We start from the raw sequence: 24,219 nt of genomic DNA on the forward strand, positions 1-24,219 counted from the left end.
TTGAATATAAAAAAAATCTGTTTGCTCTTTTGAGAAATGGATTTCAGCGCAAAATTCTGCTGGAGCAGCACTATTAACTGATTAATTTTGAAAAAAAAATGTTTTTTTCCCATGACAGTATCCCTTTAAGTAATTTATACAGTGCCCCCTTATTCTCCTGATCACTGCATTCCTAGCCTTGTGTTGGATGTTCCATCAAAGAAACAGTAGGCACAAAGCCCACTTTGCACAAGGTGCAAATGCTAATATGAGAGTGCCAGAATAGAAAGGTAAGTACAGGAAGGGGATCTGTTATCTGGAAACCCCTTATCCAGAATTACAGCAAGACCATCTCCCATAGACTGGATTTTATACAAATAACTCAACTTTTTAAAAAATATTTCCTTTTTCTCTTTGATAATAAAACAATACCTAATACTTGATCCAAACTAAGATATAATTAATCTTTACTAGAAGCAAAACAAGCCTATTTTTTTTAATTTTGGGACCTGCTATCCAAAATGCTTGGGGCCTGGGGTTTTCCAGATAAGGGATCTTTCTTCTCTTCATACCTTAAGTCTACTAAAAAAAATAATTTAAATATTAAATAACCCCAATAGGCTGGTTTTGCTTCCAATAAGGATTAATTATATCTTAGTCTGGATCAAGTAGTACAGGGACGAACTGAGAATTAAAATAGGCCCTGGCATTTCAGGTATACAGAGGCCCAAACAGCCCCCACCAGCCCATTATATACTGACTTTCTATGGCACCTAATAGCAGCCCCTCTGGCATTTACCAAAACCCACAGATTGCCAGTCCGGGCCTGATCAAGTACAAGGGACTGTTTTATTATTACAGAGAATAAGGTAATCATTTTTTAAAATGTGGATTATTTGGATAAAATGAAGTCTATGGGAGATGGTGTTTACATTATTCAGATCTTTCTGGATAATAGGTTTCTGGATAACAGGTCCCATACCTGTACTAGATGCTGAGATCCAAGGTACAAGGCGGTACGAGTACAATAACTTAAAGGTTGGCATGAAAAGGTTATTCAAAAGCAGAGGAACCGCAGCCATGGTGTTTTAATAATACATCTGAAAAGCAGATGTATTCAGTTATATAAAGAATACTGAATAGCACTATTTAATCATGTATCATTATTTTAAGGAATAGTCTATGAAGATAGCATGTCAACCCTAAACGATTTCCAGTTGACATTTGTATCATCAATGTAATAGTACAATCAATGATATCCTTTATAGGATCACACACAACGACAAACATCTCTGATACAGTATTACACACCATCCATAGTGACATCACTAATTACTTCTGCAAACACATGGATTATGACAGTACATTTGGTTGGTTACTTATGACAGAAAGACACCTCTGTAAATGGGGAAACAACTTTCACACGTCATTTTGGACACTTCAGTGACCCAGACAACAACAACACACGCGACGCTTAGGGTTGCCACCTTTTCTTATATACTTGACGTTTTTTCCTATTAATAACATTGGCATGAAGCATCATTTTTACCGGCCAGGCCGGTAAAATACCGGCCAGGTGGCAACCCTAGCGACGCTGACCAGTGGCGACGAACAAAGAAACAGCGTGGTAAACACGACAACATCCGAAACAGACAGACAACAAGCACATCGACCACCACTGCCCAGTATCCTGCTGGCTAATGTCCAGTCCCTGGAAAACAAACTGGATGACCTAAGAGCAAAAGTTACTTGCCAACATGACACGAGGGATTGTAATATTCTTTGCTTTACAGAAACACCCACAGTGCCGGATCGAGTAGTAACACCACTGGACTCTTTCTGAACCAGGACATGCCACTGGACTGCTGAACCAGGACATGGTTCAGCAGTCCATCTCCCCCCCTTTTTCTTCTCACTTGCACCTATTTGACCTACGTGATACACAATGTCACCACAATAAAGTATTGCACTGCTGTTTTTTTATACTGTCATATATCGCACTACTGTTTATTATATTTCTATATTTTTTTATACAATTTTCATTCACTGTCACTTATGTAAATAAAATGGTTTATGCCACTTTACCCATAATCTCCCACCCCTTCCTTTTCTCACCTACTTGATCTATGTGACACACTATGTCACCACAATACAGCACTATACAATCCACATACTATGCACTTTAATACTGTGTACTGTTACTGCACTGTTTTCTTTTATTTTTTTATTTCTCATAGTACAGTTCATTTAAATTGATTTCACCATCACCTCATGTAACATGGTTATCTGGTGTACTGTACTGCACTGCAGTTTTTTTTTTATATATACTGTTTTTATATTTCTATAATTTTTATACAATCTTTACTCACTGTCACTTATGTAAATAACATGGTTCATCTTGCACTACATCTAATCTGCTGCTATATTAAAATTGTATTAGAATTCTTCTTTTTATGGTAATCCTTTTGTACTTAATTATAGTATTTAACTAGTATGTTTTAATTTTGCACAGTCTAAAAAAGTGGATCAGGATGCATTTTACTGCATGTTGTACCTGTATAACTATGCATGTGACAAATAAAGAATCTTATATATATACTGTATATACATATTTTTTCCTAATAATTTAAGCATATTCTCAACTAGCAAATAAATGATAACTATACGAATTACTTATACAGATTTGGACGTTTAGCCTGCAATTTTTATTTGCAAATACTTCGGGGTTATTTATCAAAGTCCGAATTTATCTTAATATTTTCTGCTACAACTCCGATCAAATCCGCTCAGGTTTTTTTTGCACTTATTTATTATTACATTTTCCAGAAAATCCAATTTTCACTATTTTTTCGGGTTTTTCATCGGATTTTAACGATTTTTTTGATTTTTCACCCTAAAACTCAGATTTTCGCTACGGACGTAACTACGCAAATTCACTAACGCGCGCAGTGTACTGAACGCTACCTTTTACGCTAGACTTCCTTTGCCACCTCAGACCTGGCGAAGCGCAATAGAGTAGATAGGGATTGCTTCAAAAACAGTCAACATTTTTTCTAAGTCCCAAAAACGCTGGCGTGTTTTCTACATTATGGGTGATAGGCTGAAAAAGATCGAAAAAATTTTTGGGGCTCCCCTCCTTCCCCCCTACATTTCCTGACTCATGGCAACTTACCTATACAGTGGGCACAGGTGTAGGGCAAAATAAAATTTTTATTTGATGTTTTGAAGGTTTTCTAGGCATTTGTAGTGCTGATACGTATTCCTCCATTGAAATTTGAATTTGGCGCCGTATGCAAATGAACCATTGCTAGCGAAACTTCGCTTCGCTTGGCGAATCAACGCTAGCGCAACTTCGCAAACTTACGCTACCCCTGAGCACAACTTCGGATGTTAGTGAATTTGCGGACCGCTGGCGAAACTATGCCTGGCGAAGTGCGGCGAAGCGCGGCGAAGTTGCGCCTGGTGCAACTATGAATCTTAGTGAATTTGCCCCACTTATATACAACCTCGACAGGTCTAAGATGCCGAATTTTCTGATTTGGACTTTTCCATCCTCAGGGTTTAATAAATTCTGAAAAAAAATTCGTTATTTTTGCATTTGAAGTATAGTAAATAATAATGTAGCGTAATAAAGTTGCAAAGTTTCAACTGATATAGTAACCTCTAGCAACTGTAGCAGTTACAAGTTATCTGCTTTAATTATTTGCCTTTTTCTCTTGACTCTTTCCAGCTTTCAAATGGGGGTCAATGACCCCACCTAAAACAAAAATTCTGTAAGGCTACAAATGTATTGTAATTGCTAATTTTTAGTACTCATCATACATCATACTAAATGCCCATTTAAATGTATACAACCCCTTTAAGGAAATATATAGAATCATTATTTGTTTCCATGGCTATATTTAGAGGCTGCACATCCCATTTAAGTTTACCATTCATTAGAGAAACACATACAACTCAGCACTTGGTGATCTGAAAGGCTTTTCACACTTCCAGCTGCCCTTTCTTTCAGCAGATAAATTTACCCTACAATTTGCATGATAGGAAAATTATAGCCCTCATACCCTATGTAACATAAATATTATGACAATTAAATGAAGGCAGAATTTGCCATTGTATCCACTATATCATCATCTGTATTTATTCTAGAAGAGCAATGCAAATGTAAAAATTGATTCCGAGACAAAAACAGTTTTTGATTTGATAGAAACTTTTCTAAAAATAGGAAAACCAATACTGTACTATAGGTGGTAAACGGTGGGCATATTAAAATGGAATTGATACAATTGCTAAGGCTAGCCATTAAATTATAAAATGCATTTATGAATGCAGTTCTGCGTGTTAAAGAGATACTGACATCAGCAATTAAACTTTTTTGTACATCTATCATAATATTGTCTTTGCTTGCTATACATAATTTTCATATTGTTTGCCCAATGTTTTTACATTAACCATCTGAGGCCCCATGTTCCTGTATGAGGGGGCTGCCATATTTGCAGAGCAGGAGTCCGTTAACATTAGAAACTCTAACTGACAGGTTGAAAAGGGACAGTCAGGTTGGCAAAACAGTCAGGTTTAGGAACTCCAAATAACAAATACTTATAAAATCAAACCTATCATTAAAAAATGATCAACGTGACCTATAGGTAACTTTTAAAGTACAATAATATTTTGAAGAGTCGTTTTTTAGTGTCAGTATCACTTTAAGTTAAAATTCTGAACACAAATGGCCATGTTTTTTTTATCCATAATGCAGCATTCTCCCCAGGATGCCAAAGTAATTTGGGTGTGTGTGTTTGTGTCTTTGCAAATTGGGAGTGGGGATTGTCCACTGCGGGTAGCGAGGAATTTACACCAAAGTCAGAGTGGCATTAATTCTAGAGTTAAAATGGACATTTGGGCGCAATTCATTAAAGGGGTTGTTCACCTTCAAACAACTAGTTGTTTTCAGATAGATCACCAGAAATAATGACTTTTTCCAATGACTTTCTATTTTCTATGTGTCACCATTTTTCTAATATTGAAGCGTAAAGTGTAATTTTTTCAACTTCTAAAGCAGCTCTGGGAGGCGGGGTCACCGACCCTGTAAACTGTTCTAAATGGATACATTTAGTTGACACATTTCTTATCTTTGTCCCTGCTGAGCAGAATCTCTGGGTTTCATTACAGGCAGCTGTTAGAATTGATACAATAGTTGCTAATACTCCAGAGATGCTGCTGAGAAATGTATCAACTAAATGTTGCAAAATTGTAACAGTTTAGAGTCTGCCCCAGAATTACTGAGCGGCCAGACTCAAACACCAGAGAGAGGGACATTAAACTTAGATTTTGGAAAAACGGTAAAAAAATAATAATGGAACGTAATTGAAAAAAGTCTTTATTTCTGAGGAACAATCTGAACTGGAAAAAATGTCTGGAAGGTGAACACCCCCTTTAAGGCCAACTGGGCAGGCACATAGGGAGTTATTTATCAAAATCAGTTTTTTTCAGATTTTTTAAAGGAGAAATCAACCTGTACCCCCATCCCAGGTAGACCCCCCTCCCTCCTCCCCCCAGGCTAACTACCCCCCCCCCGGGGAGATGCCCCATACTCCATACTTACCCCTTGCTGCAGATCTTCCAATCGGCTTACCGAGGACGCAGAAGATGGATGCGTGGAACTTCGCTGGAAGAATCTGCGGCGAGGGGTAAGTATGGAGTATGGGGCATCTCCCCGGGGGGGTAGTTAGCCTGGGTGGAGGAGGGAGGGGGGTCTACCTGAGGTAGAGGGTACGGGTTCTTTTCAGAACAGGTTGATTTCTCCTTTAAGTAAAAAAGTCTGACCAAACTAGAATCCACGATTTGACCTTATTTATCATTAAAAAAAACTCGATAAAATTCATGTTTTTGTGGGAAAAAAAATCTTTTTTTTTGGCCAAAATGCTCATTTTTTTTGTGAAAAGTTCTCAGATTTTTTCCCGAAACTCAGCTCAGACCATGATATCTTCAAATATGAAATGGGACCTTTGTCATTGACTTTTACAGGACCCCGACAGCTTGGAGATGGAGTATTTTCGGATTCTGACTTGGGGTATGATAAATCACGAAAAAAATTTTTGTTTTGTTTTTTCCCTTTAAAAATTTGCGCTTTCTAGTGAAAAAAACTTGAATTTCTCGAGTCTTTTCCATTCGTACTTTAACAAATTACCCGCCTAGTGCAAGTATACAAATGTGAAAGGCGTATGTTTGGACATGAGTATGTACCTTTAACAAATGGTGTCAATATGCACAATGTCCATTTTAGTGTGACCGCACTTGCAGTTGTAAATGAGGCATATCATCATTTATAATTGAAGAGTCATGATGTCAATTACTTTACATAAATAGAATACCCCACGCTTCATAATCCCCTCCTACTCGCGTGATCTGTATAAAAGGGGGATATCGCCTCCTTTGTTTTATGAATATGGCACCACTGTTTCTGAATCATGTTCGGATATGTGACAATAAAAACCCATCAATTTGTAGAACTGTTTACAAATTCCTCTCATACAACATTGCAACATTCTGCCATTCTGTCCCTACTGATTTGCTAATGATCTCCTGTGATAATAGCTTGGGTGTTATCACAGATGTCAGTGTTCAGCTAATGGAAGTCCATGGGCCATGGGGCTTCCAACTGGTTTTCAAATGTTAATGACCATGTCATTACGACCTGTGACCTCGAGGTGAAGAGCCTGGTATGTCTGTCACGCTTTACTGAGCGCTCCTGTCCCTACAATTAGCCACGTAATTATGCAGAATATTGAATGTATGTTTTTTTGTTTTTTTTTTTGCTGCTTGGAATTGGGAGAATATCCAGCAATTAGCAGAAGTGGCTAAAGTCTCATCGCTACAATGACTAGGAAGGCATCCAGTCTATTAAAGTTGTCGCTTGTCAATCAAACCATTCAGGAGAGGGAATGTGCCGCTGTCTACTCCCTTTGGGCCAGAAATATCACACAGGGAAAAAAAAGCAATCAGCGGTTCATCCAATTACTCTCCGTGCGGAAACCTAACATAAGGAATCCAGGACAGGGTTTGACTGAGAAGGAAAAGAATGAATGTACATTCAAATTGTTGAACTTTTTATAATAAGTTGACTTATTAATAATATCCAATGCCAGAAACCTAAAGATGTCACTGGGGGCTAATTAAACCACTAATTCTGGGGGCAGCAGAGCAGGGAAATGGGAAAGCAGAGCAGAGAAATGAAATTATACACTGGAGATCACATAGAGGGATTACATAGATCTGATAAACTATAGCATAATTCACAGTCAGTTCCCACTGTAGGGTGCCTGCTGCTTTCCAACACAAAAGAACCACTTTATATTCATTTTTTTCAATCTGACCTATAGATTTTAAGCAAAGGAAATATTAAGTGCGAAAAGTATATTCATTTTGCTTGTGCTTTATGGGAGGTATTACTGATTCAGAGTACTGTTTTAGTCTTGCCTAATTGGCCATTGTCTCACTGGTTGGCTGGCTCCAAGTCTACAGTACTTGCATTGGTTGTATAATCGATTATAGAGAAGATAATAAGAACAGAAGACACTAGAATGGGCATGACCTAACAGTCCATCGGTGTGGCATGATTTCATTATTGGTTTACTCATTTGCAGGCCAAGTAATGGCTACCAAGGCACGTGCTTGGTCTTCCAGCTACCCACCACTGCTGCAAATGGCTTGCATGCAACAGTGTAATAAAAATACCTGGTGGTCTAGTGGTGCGGCGGCGTGGAAAGCCGCCACGCCGCCGCGCTCCTTCTCTTGCCTCCAGCGCCGGCACCATCTTGGTTTCTTAGGGGGAGCACCTGCGCGCCTCTTAAAGTTACAGGCGCGCTGGCGTGATTACGTGCATTGGCGCACGTTTTGGCGCGAAATTTGAAAGTATTTAAGGCCCATTCATACTCCCAGCCAGTGCACGTGATAGAACTTTGTTTCTAAGTGGTTTCTGAGCCTAGTGCATCTGTTCCTGTTATTCTGTATCCTGTTTATCCGTGTTTGACCCTGCCTGTATCCTGACTATTCTGAACTCTGAATCCTGACCCTTGCCTGCCTACGACAACTCTTCCTGCTTAACCCCTTGATTGACAATCCGGTTTGACCCTTGCCTGCCTGACGATTCTGATATCCGCCTGCCTCGACTCTGCCTGTCTGACGATTCTCTTGCCTGCTCCATTTGTACCGTGACCTTCGGCCCAAAAGACTCTGCTAACAGCCGTGCCCCTTCGCCAGCCAGAACATCTCGCCTTGTACCCCTCGTTAAGTCCAGGTGGCACCCAAGTAAGCTGAGGGCTCCTCCCGAAGCCCAACGGTGGTCACACTACTGGTGAAGCCGAGACCAGGGTGCTTGGCATTTGTTCTGGTATCGGGTGCCGGCCGTGACAAACAGCTCCAGAATCCACCATCATCCCCTGCAAGTCACTCATTTACCTCCTTCCTCAGCTCACTCCCCTCCAGGTTGCACCTCTGCTAAGAACCATTCTACCAATCCCCTAACGTGAGCATCATTTAGAAGTGAAAGTTTGGGCGCACAAGTGAATACAGTCTGCAATGAGGCCCTGTATTAACCAAGTGCCCTATGCACTTGCATGTGGTGCAAAGTACCCGTAGTAAGTACCTACTCCGTTATCCTAACAATCTAAGTTTGTTGCATGAAGCACAGGCTCTAGTCCAGTGATCCCCAACCAGTAGCTCGTGAGCAACATGTTGCTCTCCAACCCTTTGGATGTTGCTCTCAGTGTCCTCAAAGCAGGGGCTATTTGTTTTAATTTCAGGCTTGGAGGCAAGTTTTAATTGCATAACAACTAAGTACATTGCCAATTAGAGCCTCCTGTAGGCTGCCAGTCCACATAGGGGCTACCAAATAGCCAATCACAGCCCTTATTTGGCACGCAAGGGACTTTTCATGCTTGTGTTGCTCTCCAACTCTTTTTACATTTGAATATGGCTCATGGGTAAAAAAGGTTGGGGACCCCTGCTCTAGTCAGTGAAATTCTCATTTATCCTGCGTTTATGCCTGGGGCATTACTAAGCTCTGCACCTTGTGTCCCACCTTTGTGCCACCCCAGTCCATCCCTCATAAATATAACACTGCCAAATGCCAACAGATCTGTATTCATAAAGGAAAGTTCAGCAATTTGGGTCACCATGGACCAAAGAAGAGAACAGGGTGCAAATGAGTAAAATGTGTTGCACATTGAACCCTGCCCTGCACTTTGTAAGTGAATTCTTGTTGAAACTGACAAAAGATGCATATACAGTATATCTATTAGACTGTCATTTTCAGTCACATAATGAAACACACAAATGGCACTGTGATGGTGAATCGGTTTCACTGGGAAAATATGTTAAAAAGATGAAAGAAATAAAACTGTTTAACAGACTAATAAGCGATCGCTTTAAAAAGTATCATTTAAGTGTTAAATTGTGGCATCAACTGAACATCAGTTGGTTGTCCTGTGAATCATAGCACGTCGCTATCCATAGATCTCATCAGCTTCTCCCTTTTGGGGAGTTTCACTCATCTTATTTTATGTACAAGACCTATTGTGCATTACTTTTCATGTGTTTTCATACGTATGGGAGGAATCCATTTATTTAAGCAAAGCACAGGGGCCACGCAGCATGGTATAATTGCTCCGCTGAAGGCAGTAACTTAAATTCAAAGCTGCCGAGAAATGAGACTAAGAGCAGGAATCTGTTAATGATCAAAAGTGTTGCGAACGAAGGTTCAGCGACTTAGTCCACATGTATACCAACACTATACAAAAAAGTGATTATTCAGCTATTCATGGGAACAGAACTATTGATTCAAAATAACAAAGAAGGCTATATAAAGCTCTGTGGCTGGGAAAATTGATTTTCTTCTTCTTTTTCTGCCTTGAAGTTAGTCTGGGCATTTAATCTTCTCTCAATTCAGCTTTGCAATTATTCACATGAATGCTAAAGTCTTCGTTGTTCATAAATATAACTGTTATTTGTTTGGTGAGACACTGCTAGCAGGATGTACAAAGATGATACTGGAAACGTAACAGCAATGGGCAAGTGTGGAAAGACTATAATAACTAGCAACATTTTATCTGCTAACGAACAAATCAAAGTGAGAACAAATCAAGGAGAATTATGGATAACACGAAGCCCAGTGAGAATGCTAATGATTGGGGTCTTAGCTGGAGATATCACTGCAATGGGCACAATGGTCAGGCAGGGTAATGTACAGCTGCTGAACAATCTCTAGGGCTGAACTGTACAGACAGCTTTAATTGGATCAGCAGAGAACCAACTGGCACATCCATCCAAATCACTTCTAAAGCCCTGCGGCTAGACTCCACTTTGTCCCTGGATCTACATGTGCAGAAACATTCCAGTGCATTCCAATGGAGCTTATTTGTCAGCCTGATTCTGTTGTTGGAGGAAGATGCAGAATTGTATATCATTTCCCAACTGCCACTAGCTTATCTTTGCATTTGCCCATGTAATTTCCTCTTGTCATGCAGCAGGACTATTTTGAGGGTAGTGCAGAAAGGCATATGCCCAGGGCCCATAAGTATTTATAATAATAATAATAATCACAGGGTGGATTCAATGAAGATAAACATACAATGGACATACTGTGTAATAGCTGTCTGCTATTTTCAGAGTATACAAGCATACGCCAGATATGTCAGACCTGCAGCCCTAAAGCTGTTCTTGAACTGAAACATCCAGAAAAGGCTGCCAGTTACAGTTTAACAACAGCTGTACCATTGCACATTGTGTATTCACCACTAGGCAAATCTTTGGCAATAGACACTATAATTATCTGCACCAGAATCGCTGCTGATTATCTGAGCAACCTTGGCATAAGTTCTTTGCCAGGGACATGATATTTCTGGCTGTCCAGCATGTGTTGAACTTACAACTTCCAGCACTCTTGGCAGCAAGCTGAGCTCTAGCCTTGTTCCTCTCTTGTGTTTTATGTGTACTTGGAAATTACTAATCAGGACTATTGACTGTAGAACCAGAGCTTCCCTGTACCACTCAAATTGCCTTGTTGAAAAATCAGATCATTTTAAGCCGTGCTCCAGTCTCACTAGAAGAGTACTATGGTACCGGTCTATAAAGATATTTGTGAGAGTTGAAATGACTCTCAGTCTCTGCACAAATATCTTATATATATCTTCTTATAATGTTTTTTTTTTTTGTGTGCACCATACCGGACAGTGTTTTTATATATATATATATATATATATATATATATATATATATATATATATATATATATATATATATATATATATATATATATATACCAACACTATCCACCTGGAGCACTCCAAAAATATGTCAAACGCCTGGGTGCAGGTTATATAATATACATCCAAATAGCAAAGAATCCACACTCCAGGTCTTTTAAGGTGAAAAAATCAAATCATATTTATTTTGACGTTTCGGCTCCTAACTCAAGCCGTCCTCAGGTTTCTTTGCTATTTATATATATATATATATATATATATATATATATAGTTCCCCAAGATTGATGCACTCCAGGGCTTCATAGAAAGAAAATTTATTTATCGGTCCCGTTCTGGGTCTTTCTGAAGTCAAGTCATTACAAGGTGTAATGTCTTGAGAAAGGCCCAGAACGGGACCGAAATATTGACAATAAATTTTATTTTCTAAACTGCATTATGAAGCCCTGGAGTGCGTCAAACTTGGGGAACTACTATCTACAATACATTTGACAGCACCCAGGCATGAAGAGAACATTGTGTGGAGTGCACCACAGCTGGAACTTATATATATATATATATATATATATATATATATATATATATATATATATATATATATATATATATATATATTTATATATATATATATATATATATATATATATATATATATATATATATATATATATATATAATATATATATATATATATGTTGATAAAGTTGCAATAAAATATTGGTGATTGAAGAAATTGGTGTGCTGGTCCATCTTGAACTTTTATATATGAATTATTGACCAAGCACCCACAACAGTGTATAACGTTGGCAGAGTGCAGGTATCTTCGGAATCATTGTATATATATATATATATATATATATATATATATATATATATATATATATATATATATATATAGTACATACTGTGTATATATATATTTCACTTCAGCTGAAACATAACTAGGGGCTTAGTACTGAGTTCAGAAATGCCAGATCTACATTGTAAAAACTAGGCTATAGACTATTTACTATACTCAGTCTTTGCGGCAGAACCAAGATGCGTCCAGCAACTCTTTGCCATTTTCTGGGTCCCCGGAGAAACAGCTTATTCATCTGTGGCATATGCATTACCTTTGAACACTGACAGGTATTACCTGAATTAATGCATTCCCTCCAGATCCAAACAGTAACCCACCAAGACACAGCAAGGCAATCTGAAGAAAGAAAAACATATTTAATGTACTTTATTTATTTAAAGTGGAGGACTCTTTGATTTACACCACACTCACGAACTACAGCGCGCTTTCATATATGGGACAAGGCATAGGATTGCCATTAATATACTTGAACCTATGCAAAGTATCAGACGTGCAAATATGAGGGCTGCTGATTTCTGTAATACTTCAATAACAGCCTCATAGCTTATTCCACATTCGGCTGGTGGCTGGGAAGGGCATATTGAGTCCAACAAGAAAATAGCTCAGGATTGTGATCTATTCACTCCTATGGACTACTTCACAGCAGTAGAGTTCAGGAAGCCATTGCTTTTCCTTACAACCTAGTTTGGGACCTAAAAATGGTCTGTCAGTACTGCTATTTTTACTTAAACTGCTATCAGCAAGTATATAGAGAGATCAATGTATAACAGAGCCAGCGCAGGCAGCTTTATTATACATTCTGTTCTGTTAAATTCAGTAGTTTCGGGTCTTACATGGACCTGAAACTATTGAACTTAATGGTGGACAAATTTGTTGCATCCTTTCCTGTTGGGTTGGTCACTTAGGTATATGCACAATATGAATACTGATAGAAACAGTAGCTGGTTGCACAAGAACTACATTTCCTTTCTTCAGTGCACCATATGGAAATATTCTGCATTTGATTTTAAAGCAATCACCTGGATCCAGTTCTAGAGTAGTAAGAGGTTTCCCTTTTTACTCTGCATCCAAACTCTTGTAGATTGCTTGAAACAAACTGCTGCATGTGATTTAAATTTAATTTGGAACGTAAGGTATTTCCGGTGCAAAAACATCTATAATAACTTTTCCTCTTAGTTTTCATACCTAATGCCCATTTGGGTTTCTCTTGATCAACAGTTTTTTGCTTGTGGAAAGATTCAGAAGATATATATATATATATATATATATATATATATATATATATATATATATATATATATATATATATATATATATATATATATTATAGAAGTGATAATATATAATAATAATAGTAATAGCTCTATTTCATTCATTTAAATATATGGGTTGCTTGGGTGGACTGACTCTGCTGGCACAAGACACACAACAATGTAACTCACCATGATTACAGAGCAGAAGTCAGCGTTTACTTTGGCTTGACACACACTTGTTGCTGAGCTGTTGTTTTTTAAAAGGCCATTAGTTCTGGTCCAAAGGTCGCCTGTGATGTGGCACCTTAATCTCAGAGTGTCATATGCAAAATTTACTGAAATTGCAAAGATTTGGGACACCACCTAGTGGATTATTAGCACTTATTAACTTTTTTTTTAATATGAATATCTGTTTTCTGTTGTGTTTGCTTGGGACCTGGGGTTTTCCGGATAAAGGATCTTTCCATAATGTATATCTTCATACCTTAATTCTACTAGAAATCATCTAAACATTAAATAAACCAAATAGACTGCTTCCAATAAGGGTTAATTAAATCTTAGTTTGGATCAAGTATAAGGTACTGTTTTATTATTACAGAGAAAAAGGAAATACTTTTTAAACATTTGGATTATTTGGATAAAATGGAGTCTATGAGAGACAACCTTCTCGTAATTCTGAGCTCTCTGGATAACAGGTTTCAGGATAATGGATCACATACCTGTTTTCCAGTAGAATGTAACATTTTGACCATTAAACTGATAACTCTGCATGAAACTGTTGATTTATGAGATCAAATAATTTTATCTATTCCCGCATTATTCAGTATTCCTGTAATAATGTTAAACGCATAGTATCATCGTAATAAAATATTAGGCCTCATTTACAAATGCCATGTTTTTGACATGTTGCACCCTGCTCTGTCATTAGCACCTGTGGGCACAAGTCCTTGAATGGACTAGAATGGAGTGCAAGCTCCTGCATTTCCTCCATACTGCTACTTGTGTTTGACAGCTCTCTATTCAAACCTAGGCAGGAACAGAGCACATTTGAGGGGGCAGGACTGGGATTCAAAATAGGTCCTGATATTTCAAGTACACAGAGGACCAAAAAGCCCCCCAACCAGTCCATTAAATAGTTACTGGCTATGGCATCTTACAGCAGTCCCTCTGGCATTTGCCAGAATTTACAGATTGCCAGTTTGGGCCTAGGAGGGACTGTCTGGGTGTAATGTGGGTGTGGATGGCTAAGACACAACTGCCATTTAACCTAACCAGGTCAGTGTCTCTGCACCCAATGTCCAAATATGCCTGATGACACTTTTTCTAGCATCATTTGCAAGTGCTGTCTGACCCATAGTTATTTCTTTTAAAGCGATTATCTGATCCAACGACTTTTGATCACAGACATCAACAACCTTGATCAAGAAATCAACAACCTGCACCTAGGCCTAAGCCTCATGTCATGCTTTGTGTAATACGTCCCTGAGTCTGTAGGCAATGGCACCTACCTGTCACTCTACACACAAATTAAACCCACATGAAATCTGTCCCATAGGTTCAGTGACAGGTGGACACCATTGATTCCACTGCCTACAGACATAGGGCATTTTCTTCACCGGCAGAAAGAGAGCATTAAATGTGACTTTAGGCTTTGAGTCAGTGCTAAAGATACTTCAGTTTCTTATATCCCAGAATAAATGATTTGTTTATACAGGAAAAACGAGAGACATGAAAACAAACAAAATCATATAATTTTAGTATCACTTTATGTTACCTTTCATTTCTAAGACTTACACAACTGAAGCCTATGCTGATAGCTAGAATTCTATACTCAATAATGTTGCTGTATCTTCCTAACAATACTGTATATATATATATATATATATATATATATATATATATATATTTTCATGGAAATACATTGCATACAGGTTTTTATGCGGATGACAGCATGCCTTAGATCGTTCTCTAAATGGAAAATATATATGCTATTTATTCTACATATTACATCTATTTTATTTTTCTATAAATGCTCAGCAAACCATATCGGCTTAGGATGTTCCGCACGGGGAATCATGTTCCTGTTAATTCATTTTAGTGGCAGCAGCCATGATTGCTCTGAGACATAAACTCATTAAAAACACTTATGAAACAGAGACCTCTGCTGGCAATTTTGTCGAAATGCTTTTCTTGATGACCAAATAGCTCATGGGCAAAGCGGGGTTCATTTAACAATGCCTCGATCTAAAGTACAAGAGCAGTAAGTGGGAGCAATATTGCACTTACTGCTCAATCACATGGGCCACAGATTTTTCAGTATAATGTAAACCCAATGCTTTCCTAATAAACTAAATATTTGATGTAGTTTTGAGGTGTAAATAAAATCGTTTATTTCAGATAATAGTATCACAGCATTTCAGACTTTTAGTGAGTTATAGTACAACAACAGCTGGAGGGCCACAAGCTAAATATCTCTGATTTATACAATATAATACAATGCCTGGGGTCCCCCATCTGTAACTCCAGCTCTGATGATGGAGATGTTTCAGATATAAAGGCAACGGGCAGTCAAGTGCAGGAGGCATTATGGCTTGTGCTAGTGCATAAACCATTTTTGGGTAATATGATATAGAGCTGTGCTTATGAAGGGGTGTATTATATTTTATACCAAAACATGTGTCAAAACTATTGTTATATTATACACCTTAGGGGGAAGTCTTCTCTGCCCCTTTTGGTATAAATTCTTATGTGAAAGCATAAGTGTAAAGGAAACTAGGTCCCATAACTTGTACACAATTTGTCAGAATGGACACTAATTTGCATTAAAACTGGGACTCACGCAAGTTGCTCCGAACCAACACTGACTACTGTTGCATGTCCAAATCCTTGCTCCCCAATACAAATGGTGGGCAGGGCAAAGGGATTCTTTTTTTTTACAATGATCCCAAGGGAGGATTTGGGCTTAATAATAAAATAAATACAGATTTCATATAAATTTCAATTCACTCAGCATATAAACAGATTATTTCATCTAGTGATCTGGTAATGGCAACCTAATCATACACTCCTTCACCCATCCTTTAATGAACCTTATGCTCTCCCAGCTACAGTGCCTGGCTACTCCAAAAAAACAAGTTTCCAATCTAAAAAATCATATTAAACTTCTACCATTATGAACCTTTCTAAGGGTCTTTTAATATTCATGTTAACCCTACTAGTTTCAGTTTAATTTTTACAAAATTGTAAACTGTATGTAGTTGAACTATAGGGATTTTTATTGACTTGCTGGAATATTTAAGAAAACATACCATGGTCAATATCGCCATCAAGTGGACTTTCCTTGCCAAGCAAGTGTGCTGCACCAATGCAAATTGATGAATGATGTCAGTATTGATTTGGAAGTAATTAGAGATAGCTATAAAAGGTTTCATGATTGCAGCGGTTACAGCCCAGTCTACCTGACGTACGCAGAAAGGTTCAGCCTGAAAGACAACATAATTACCATTAACTAACGAGTGATGTTTGTGAATCATCACGATGCAGGGTCTACCTACAATCACTCTTATTCCATTTTGTTCCTGGCCATTGCAAGGCACATTAAAAGAATTAACAAATTTGGTAAGCAATTAGCATAATTAGTGGCTGATATGATGAGACAATGATTACTGTGTAATTACAGCTAAAGCAGAACACAGAGGATTTTTTTTTAACCGTATATGGGTTTTCACCACTCGCTGGGCACAGCTGTCTGAGAATGAATAATTCCCAGCACAAACCAAGGAAAAATATATGGTCCTTAGCAGTTCACAAGTCTTTCCCTCAGTAATCTTAGTCCTGCAGCTGAATCCTGTTTTTTGCCTTATGTACTTTTATCTTCTGTAACTGCTAGGAGGTCTGTGAAAATTTATTTTAAGTGCTTATTCTTTTATTTTATCCATTGTTTAAGAAGTATTTTATCCCTGTATTTTCAGGCACCATTAAAGGAACAGTTACACCAAAAAATAAAAATGTGATTTAAAGGAATGACAATATAATGTAATGTTGCCCTGCACTGGTAAAACTGGCGTGTTTGCTGTAGAAACATAACTCGAATTGTTATGAACAAGCTGCTATGCAGCCATGGGGGCAGCCATTCAAGCACAGGATACACTGTAGAAAACAGATAAGCTGTTTAAAATCCCATTGTATACTACAGAGCTTATCTGTTATCTGCTGTTTATACTGTGCCTTTTCTCCATTTTCAGCTTTGAATGGCTCCCCCTTGGCTACAGCAGCTTGATTATGTAAACTTGATTTTCTGTAACAAACACACATTTTCATTCCTTCAAAAGACTTTCATTTTTTTGGTGTTACTGTTCCTTTAAGGGGGTGGGCATTGGACAAAAGTGTGTGTGCGCTCTGAATAGCCTTAATCTAAAGTTTTGAACACTGGTATTTCTCATGTACAGATATTTCCATTACAAAGCTCATCGATTCCATAAACTGTTCTGAATTGATACATTTCTTATCTTTGGGCCTGCTCAGCAGAATCCCTGAGTTTTATTAAAGGCAACTGCTTATATTCTGCAGATACTGCTGAGAAATGCACCAACTAATGTAGCCAATTGTAACAGTTCAGAAGCTGCACATGGATCACTGAGCTGCCAGACTGAAACACCAGAGGCAGGAACATTATATTTTTAACTGAAATTTTGGAAAAATGGTAAAAATAAATAAATAAATGAAAAAGCAATTGAAAAAAAGGCTTAATTTCTGGTGAACAATCTGAAAATATCTGAACTGAAAAAAAGTGATTAATAATAACCCCTTTAATAACAACAATAGTGAGAAAAGATCACGGTCTGCACTGGTACCTGGATGGCATGTTTACATGGTCACCCTGCAGTGCAAACCCATTTTCCTATGAACAATAATATTTGCAGTTTAGTAGATTAATGATTCTGCACTACACAAACTACCGAGTGGATATGTCATGGGTTTTCCATTACATGTGATCCGTGTGCCTGTCATTCATTTAGGGTAGAAAACAAGAGTAGGCAAATGAAATTATGTAGATGAATGGTAAATGGCCAGAGTTCCCTTGTCCAATAAGGCCGGATTTACATAGTGGGCGCCACTAAGCCCGCAGAAGTTCGTCAAATTTTCAGTATCGGGACCAGAGCAATGGGGATTGGTGCAGGGGAAATTTAAACAACTACTGTATCTCCTGCTCATCCCCATTGTTTCTGAAACAATGCGGATATGGTTGGGCAGCATGCTGCCCCCTAAAATTCTGCTGCCCTAGTCCTGGGCCTTAGTGGCCTCTCTACAAATTCGGGACTGGCTGCCTGCGTAGGAGAATATACATGGAGCCTTCCCCATTGGGTAGCAGGACTCACTTCTGGGAATTCCAATACAAAGATCTCTGAGTGCTAATATCCTTATTTGTCATACTTGGGGCTATATTATTGCATGTAAAGCACAGATTTCAGGTATTCACGGGACACAGGTGACATAAACTAAGCACAAAGTATAACTAAAAAGTTCCCTAAGGACCTATGGGGAATATGTACCCCCAACAGGGGCAGGAATTAGAGGTAGGCAGAAGAGGCAGGTGCCTAGGGTGCAAAGCTTGGGAGCATGTACCTCATAAGCAGCCAACCCCTAGTCCAGCAAGTGTTACCTCAGTGAAAACTGGGTGCGCTCTTAGCACACGTGCGTTCTCAATTGCGCATATGCGTCCTCGGTTGCACTCTGTTGAGCACTGCTGGGCGGGGGCCTATGTGTCAGGCCGGCCTGGCTCGGCACTGCCCCCAACTGTAATAATAAGGATATTTAAAGTCTCTGAGGAGTAATGGACAGGTTGAGAGGTTATTCATGGGTTGTGTATATGATATGAGAATCCTCCCTATCCAGTAGCAGCCTTTCCCTTTCTAGCCCCGATATCATGTTTTTATGTTTATTCTCCAAGAAGCTGTGGTGGCCCGGGATGAAGAGGTTACTGGCACTTGTGACTAGATGGCAAGAAGAGAATGAGCCCCCTGTGTGAGACATAAGTGCTGCTACACCAGGGAGCCTGGCAACATCACACCCATCACTGGATGTAGTGAGGGTGGTACAGGGGCTGAAAGATGAGAATAGGAAGGTTAGCACTGACCTCGCTATAACTTTCTGCGCCTCTCACAGCTGCGCATCCCAAGCACGCCAACAACCTTCCTGCCCTCCTAAACCTATACCACCCTCCTCTCCTCATTCTATACCACCTTGCCCTCCTAAACTTATACCACCCTCCTCTCCTAATTCTATACCATCCTGCCCTCTGAAACCTATACCACCCTCCTCTCCTCATTCTATACCATCCTGCCCTCTGAAACCTATACCACCCTCCTCTCCTAATTCAATACCATCCTGCCCTCCTAAACCTTTACCATCCTCCTCTCCTCATTCTATACCATCCTGCCCACCTAAACCTATACCATCCTGCCCACCTAAACCTATACCACCCTCCTCTCCTCATTCTATACCATCCTGCCCTCTGAAACCTATACCACCCTCCTCTCCTCATTCTATACCATCCTGCCCTCCTAAACCTATAACATGCTCCTCTCCTCATTCTATACCATCCTGTTCTGCCTAAACCTATACCATGCTCCTCTCTCCTCATTCTATACCATCCTGTCCTCCTAAATCTATACCACCCTCCTCTCTTCATTCTATACAATTCTGCCCTCCTAAACCTATACCATCTCCTCTTCTCCTCATTCTATACCATTCTGCCCGCCTAAATCTATACCACCCTCCTCTCCTCAGCCTATTCCACCCTGCCCTCCTTATCCTCCCTGCTCTCCGGGTGCCGCCACCCGAGGGGACACAATTATGGCAGTTGCACCCACCGTTATTTGGGCCCGGGGGTGGGGATTTTGTTTGAGTACCCAGCTGCGCGGTCCTAGCACCTGCTTTCATACCCCCCCCCCCCCCTGCTGCGAGCTACGGTCCACAGTGCTCCCTGGAAAGTGGCTGGGCGGCTTGCCCCCCTAATATTGTGCTGCCCTAGTCATGGGCCTTTGTGGCCTCGCCAGAAATCCGGGCCTGCTGAGCACTGCCCATTTCACCTTAGTGACAATAACTGGGCACAAAGTCATAGTGAAGTCATAGTGGGTTGAAAAGTCCATCAAGTTCAACCCCTCCAAATGATACCCAGCACACATGCATATATACACACTCACACCAACCCTTCCATACACTCGCATAAATTATTATTATTTTTATTATTATTATTATTATATTGCTGTTAAATGCTGTTAAATGCTAACTGGTACCTTATTGGCAGACCTATATTTGTCTGCACTGTAGCTAATCTTACAAAGTGAGGCCCCATATCTATGCAAAAAGACTATTATACAGTATACCATGAGGTTTGCATTCCGCTCTCTAATACCTGACTGAGACAAGGATGCCCCCTAAGGAGACTGATTCCAGGTGAGTACTTAACCCTGCCGTATGTTGCGTAATATGAGGTTAAATCACATTAAGATACAGATCCTTTTCTAGCTGCTGCTTAATACATAAAAATACACATTCTCTTTCCCTCTCCCTTTGAAGCACCAAACATGCAATTTATTCTTGATTGCTGCTCCACTGTTTTACAGTAATAATATGTTGATACTGGAAATCCAAGCTATGGGTTTTGCCTCATCTTAAATATGTCTATACCATACAGAAATAAGTTGTTTTTGTTCTGGATGTTTTGAATTGCAGCTCCCAGAATCCCCTGTTGGTACAGCAGAAGAGTCCATACATGGAAATGTCTTCCATGCCATAAATTGTGTTTTAATAATCACTCATTTTAAGTACCTGTCTATAAACAGGCTCTGCTTAATTCTAAAATGTAATTTGTATTTGAATGGATCCCATTGTAGCAGTGAACCAGGGAAGATCTAAAATACTTGCTGACTCCACTGGCACAAAACACACAAAATTGAACTCACCATGATTACAGAGCAGAAGTCAGCGTTTACTTTGGCTTGGCACACAATTGTTGCTGAGCTGTTGTCTTTTAAAAGGCTACTAATTCTGGTCCAAAGGTTGCCTGTAACGTGGCACCTTAATCTCTAGGTGTCATATGCAAAATGTACTGAAAATGTAAAGATTTCGGACACCACCTAGTGGATTATTAGCACTTTAACTTTTTTTTTTAATATGAATATATCTGTTTTCTGTTGTGTTTTATGCTCAAGTATTAAGGAAAAACATCCTCAAATGATTTGGAGTCAGTTTGTATAGGTATAGGACCTGTTATCCAGAATGCATGAGACTTGAAGTTTTCTGCATAATGGATCTTTCCATAATTTAGATCTTCATACCTTATGTCTACTAGAAAATTATGTAAACATTAAATAAACCCAATTGGCTTGTTTTGCCTCCAATAAGGGTTAATTATATCTTAGTTTGGATCAAGTACCAGTTACTGTTTTATTATTACAGAGAAAAATGAAATCATTTAAAAAAAAAATTGGATAATTTGGATGAAATGGAGTCTATGGGAGACAACCTTTGCATAATTCTGAGCTTTCTGGATAACAGGTTTCAGGATAATGCATCACATACATGTGTTCTATTTAGTTATAAGTAGAATGTAACATTTTGGTCATTAAACTGATAACTGCAGGAAAATTTTATGATTTATGAGATCAAATCATTTGATCTATTTCTGCAGTATTCAGCATTCCTGTAATAATGTTAAAGCCACAGTATCAACAAAATAAAACATTAGGCCTCATTTACAGATGCCATGCTTTTTTCACGTTGTAGCCTACCCTGTCATTAGCACCTGTGGACAACGGCCCTTGAATGGACTAGAATGGAGTGCACGCTCCTGCTTTTCCTCCATGAATACAGTACTGCTTGTGTTTGACAGCTCTGTATTTAAACCTAGGCAGGAACATAGCAAAGTCGGGAGTTGCAGGACTGGCATTCAAAATAGGTCCTGGTATTTCAAGTACACAAAGGCCCAACAAGCCCCCCACCAGTCCACTAAATAATAACTGTCTACGGCATCTTGCAGCAGTCCCTCTGGCTTTTGCCAGGATTTACAGATTGCCAGTTCGGGCCTGGTGGGGGGGGACTGTTTGGGTGTAATGTGGATGAGAAAGACACAACTGCCATTTAACCTAACCAGGTCAGTGCCTCTGCACCCAATGTCCAAATATGCTTGATGATACTTTTTGTAGCATTACTTGCAAGTGCTGGTTGACCCAAAGTTCTTTATTTAAAGGGATTATCTGATCCTACAGCATTTTGATCACAGATAGAAGAAATCAAACACTTGCACTGAAGCCTTAGCCTAATGTCATGCTTTGTGTTTACTTCCCTATGTATGTAGTCAAGGACACTAATGGTACCTACCTGTCACTCTACACAAGGATTAAGCCCAAATGAAATCTGTCCCAAAGGTTCAGTAACATGTGGACACCATTGATTCCACTGCCTACAGACATAGGGCATTTTCTTTACCGGCAGAGAGAGAGCATTAAAGGGGAAGGAAACCTAGTCGGCGCAAACCCCACACCCCCCCTCCCATTTGTTGCCCACCCACCCTCCTCCCCCCTGGCCTACCCGTCCCGCTGGGCAAATGCCCCTAGCTTGTTACTTACCCTTCTGCGCAGGTCCAGTACAGGGAGTTCACCGACGACATCTTCTTCCACGCGATCTTCTTCCTGCTGTGAACGGCGCATGCGCAGTAGGATAATTTCGCCGGTACGATCTACTGCGCATGCGCGTGACTTTTGGCGCATGCGCAGTAGATCCGTACCGGCGAAATGATCCTACTGCGCATGCGCCAAAACGCCGTTCACAGCAGGAAGAAGATCGCGTGGAAGAAGATGTCGTCGGTGAACTCCCTGGACTGGACCTGCGCAGAAGGGTAAGTAACAAGCTAGGGGCATTTGCCCAGCGGGACGGGTAGGCCAGGGGGGAGGAGGGTGGGTGGGCAACAAACGGGAGGGGGGTGTGGGGTTTGCGCCGACTAGGTTTCCTTCCCCTTTAAATGTGACTTTAGGCTTTGAGTCAGTTCTAAAGATCCTTCAGTTTTTTATGTCCCAGAATAAATGGTTTGTTTATACAGGAAAAATGAGAAACATGAAAACAAACAAAATCATATAATTTTAGTATCACTTTACATTACATTTCTTTTCTAGGATTTAAAGGACAAGGAAAGGCAAAAAAATAAAATCCCTTTTTTACTTTCTTTAATGAAAAAGAATCTCCAATATACTTTAATTAAAAAATGTGTAATGTTTTTATAAGAAACCTGACTTTATGCAGTGAAATTCTCCCTTCATTTACTGCTGTGGATAGGAATTGTCAGATGGTCCCTAAATGCTGAGCAGGGAAACAATCATACTTATGAACAGCAGGGAGCCACCACCTTACTTCCCAGCCATGCAGAACTCAAGCAGCTTTGTTTATGACGATCCCTTAGCAGCCCAGACCACACTGAGCATGTGCAGGGTCAGGGTCAGGCAAAGATGTATAACAAAGTTACAAGATGGTGACCCCCTGTGGCCAACTTTGAAAGCATAAATTATTTGTTTGATTAGGCTTGTGGTGCAGTAAGTTCATGTTTATGTTTAGTATACAAAATACAGCATTTCTAGCCTTATTCTAATTTAGACTTTCCTTGTCCTTTAAGAGCTCTTGGGGAAAAGACAAATTGTCAGGGACTGAGCTGAGTTATTACATTGTCTGTCCAGAGTGGAGTGGGGGACTGTGGCACTTGAAAGACTGTGATAGTGAGTTAGACTGACCCCACGTGTCATACAGTGCAGGGACTGGACATTTATGATTTCTGATTCTTATATAAACGTTATCTTTGTTGCTGCAAACTGTGCGT

At 39.5% G+C, this 24,219-nt stretch overlaps 1 protein-coding gene across 1 annotated transcript in view; it reads right to left on the reverse strand.

The window, feature by feature from the left end:
* LOC121393630 (bifunctional protein GlmU-like) overlaps nucleotides 1–12,465 on the reverse strand; it is a 53,506-nt gene extending 41,041 nt beyond the window's left edge. The window contains exon 1 of the mRNA XM_041562656.1: nucleotides 12,373–12,465. Within this exon, the coding sequence (XP_041418590.1) occupies nucleotides 12,373–12,450 (78 nt within the window). The 5' untranslated portion in view covers nucleotides 12,451–12,465. The remainder of the gene's footprint in view (nucleotides 1–12,372) is intronic.
* Nucleotides 12,466–24,219: the final 11,754 nt, after the last annotated feature.

Source organism: Xenopus laevis, chromosome 5L, assembly GCF_017654675.1.
Source record: "Xenopus laevis strain J_2021 chromosome 5L, Xenopus_laevis_v10.1, whole genome shotgun sequence".
NCBI classification, from domain to species: Eukaryota; Metazoa; Chordata; class Amphibia; order Anura; family Pipidae; genus Xenopus; species Xenopus laevis.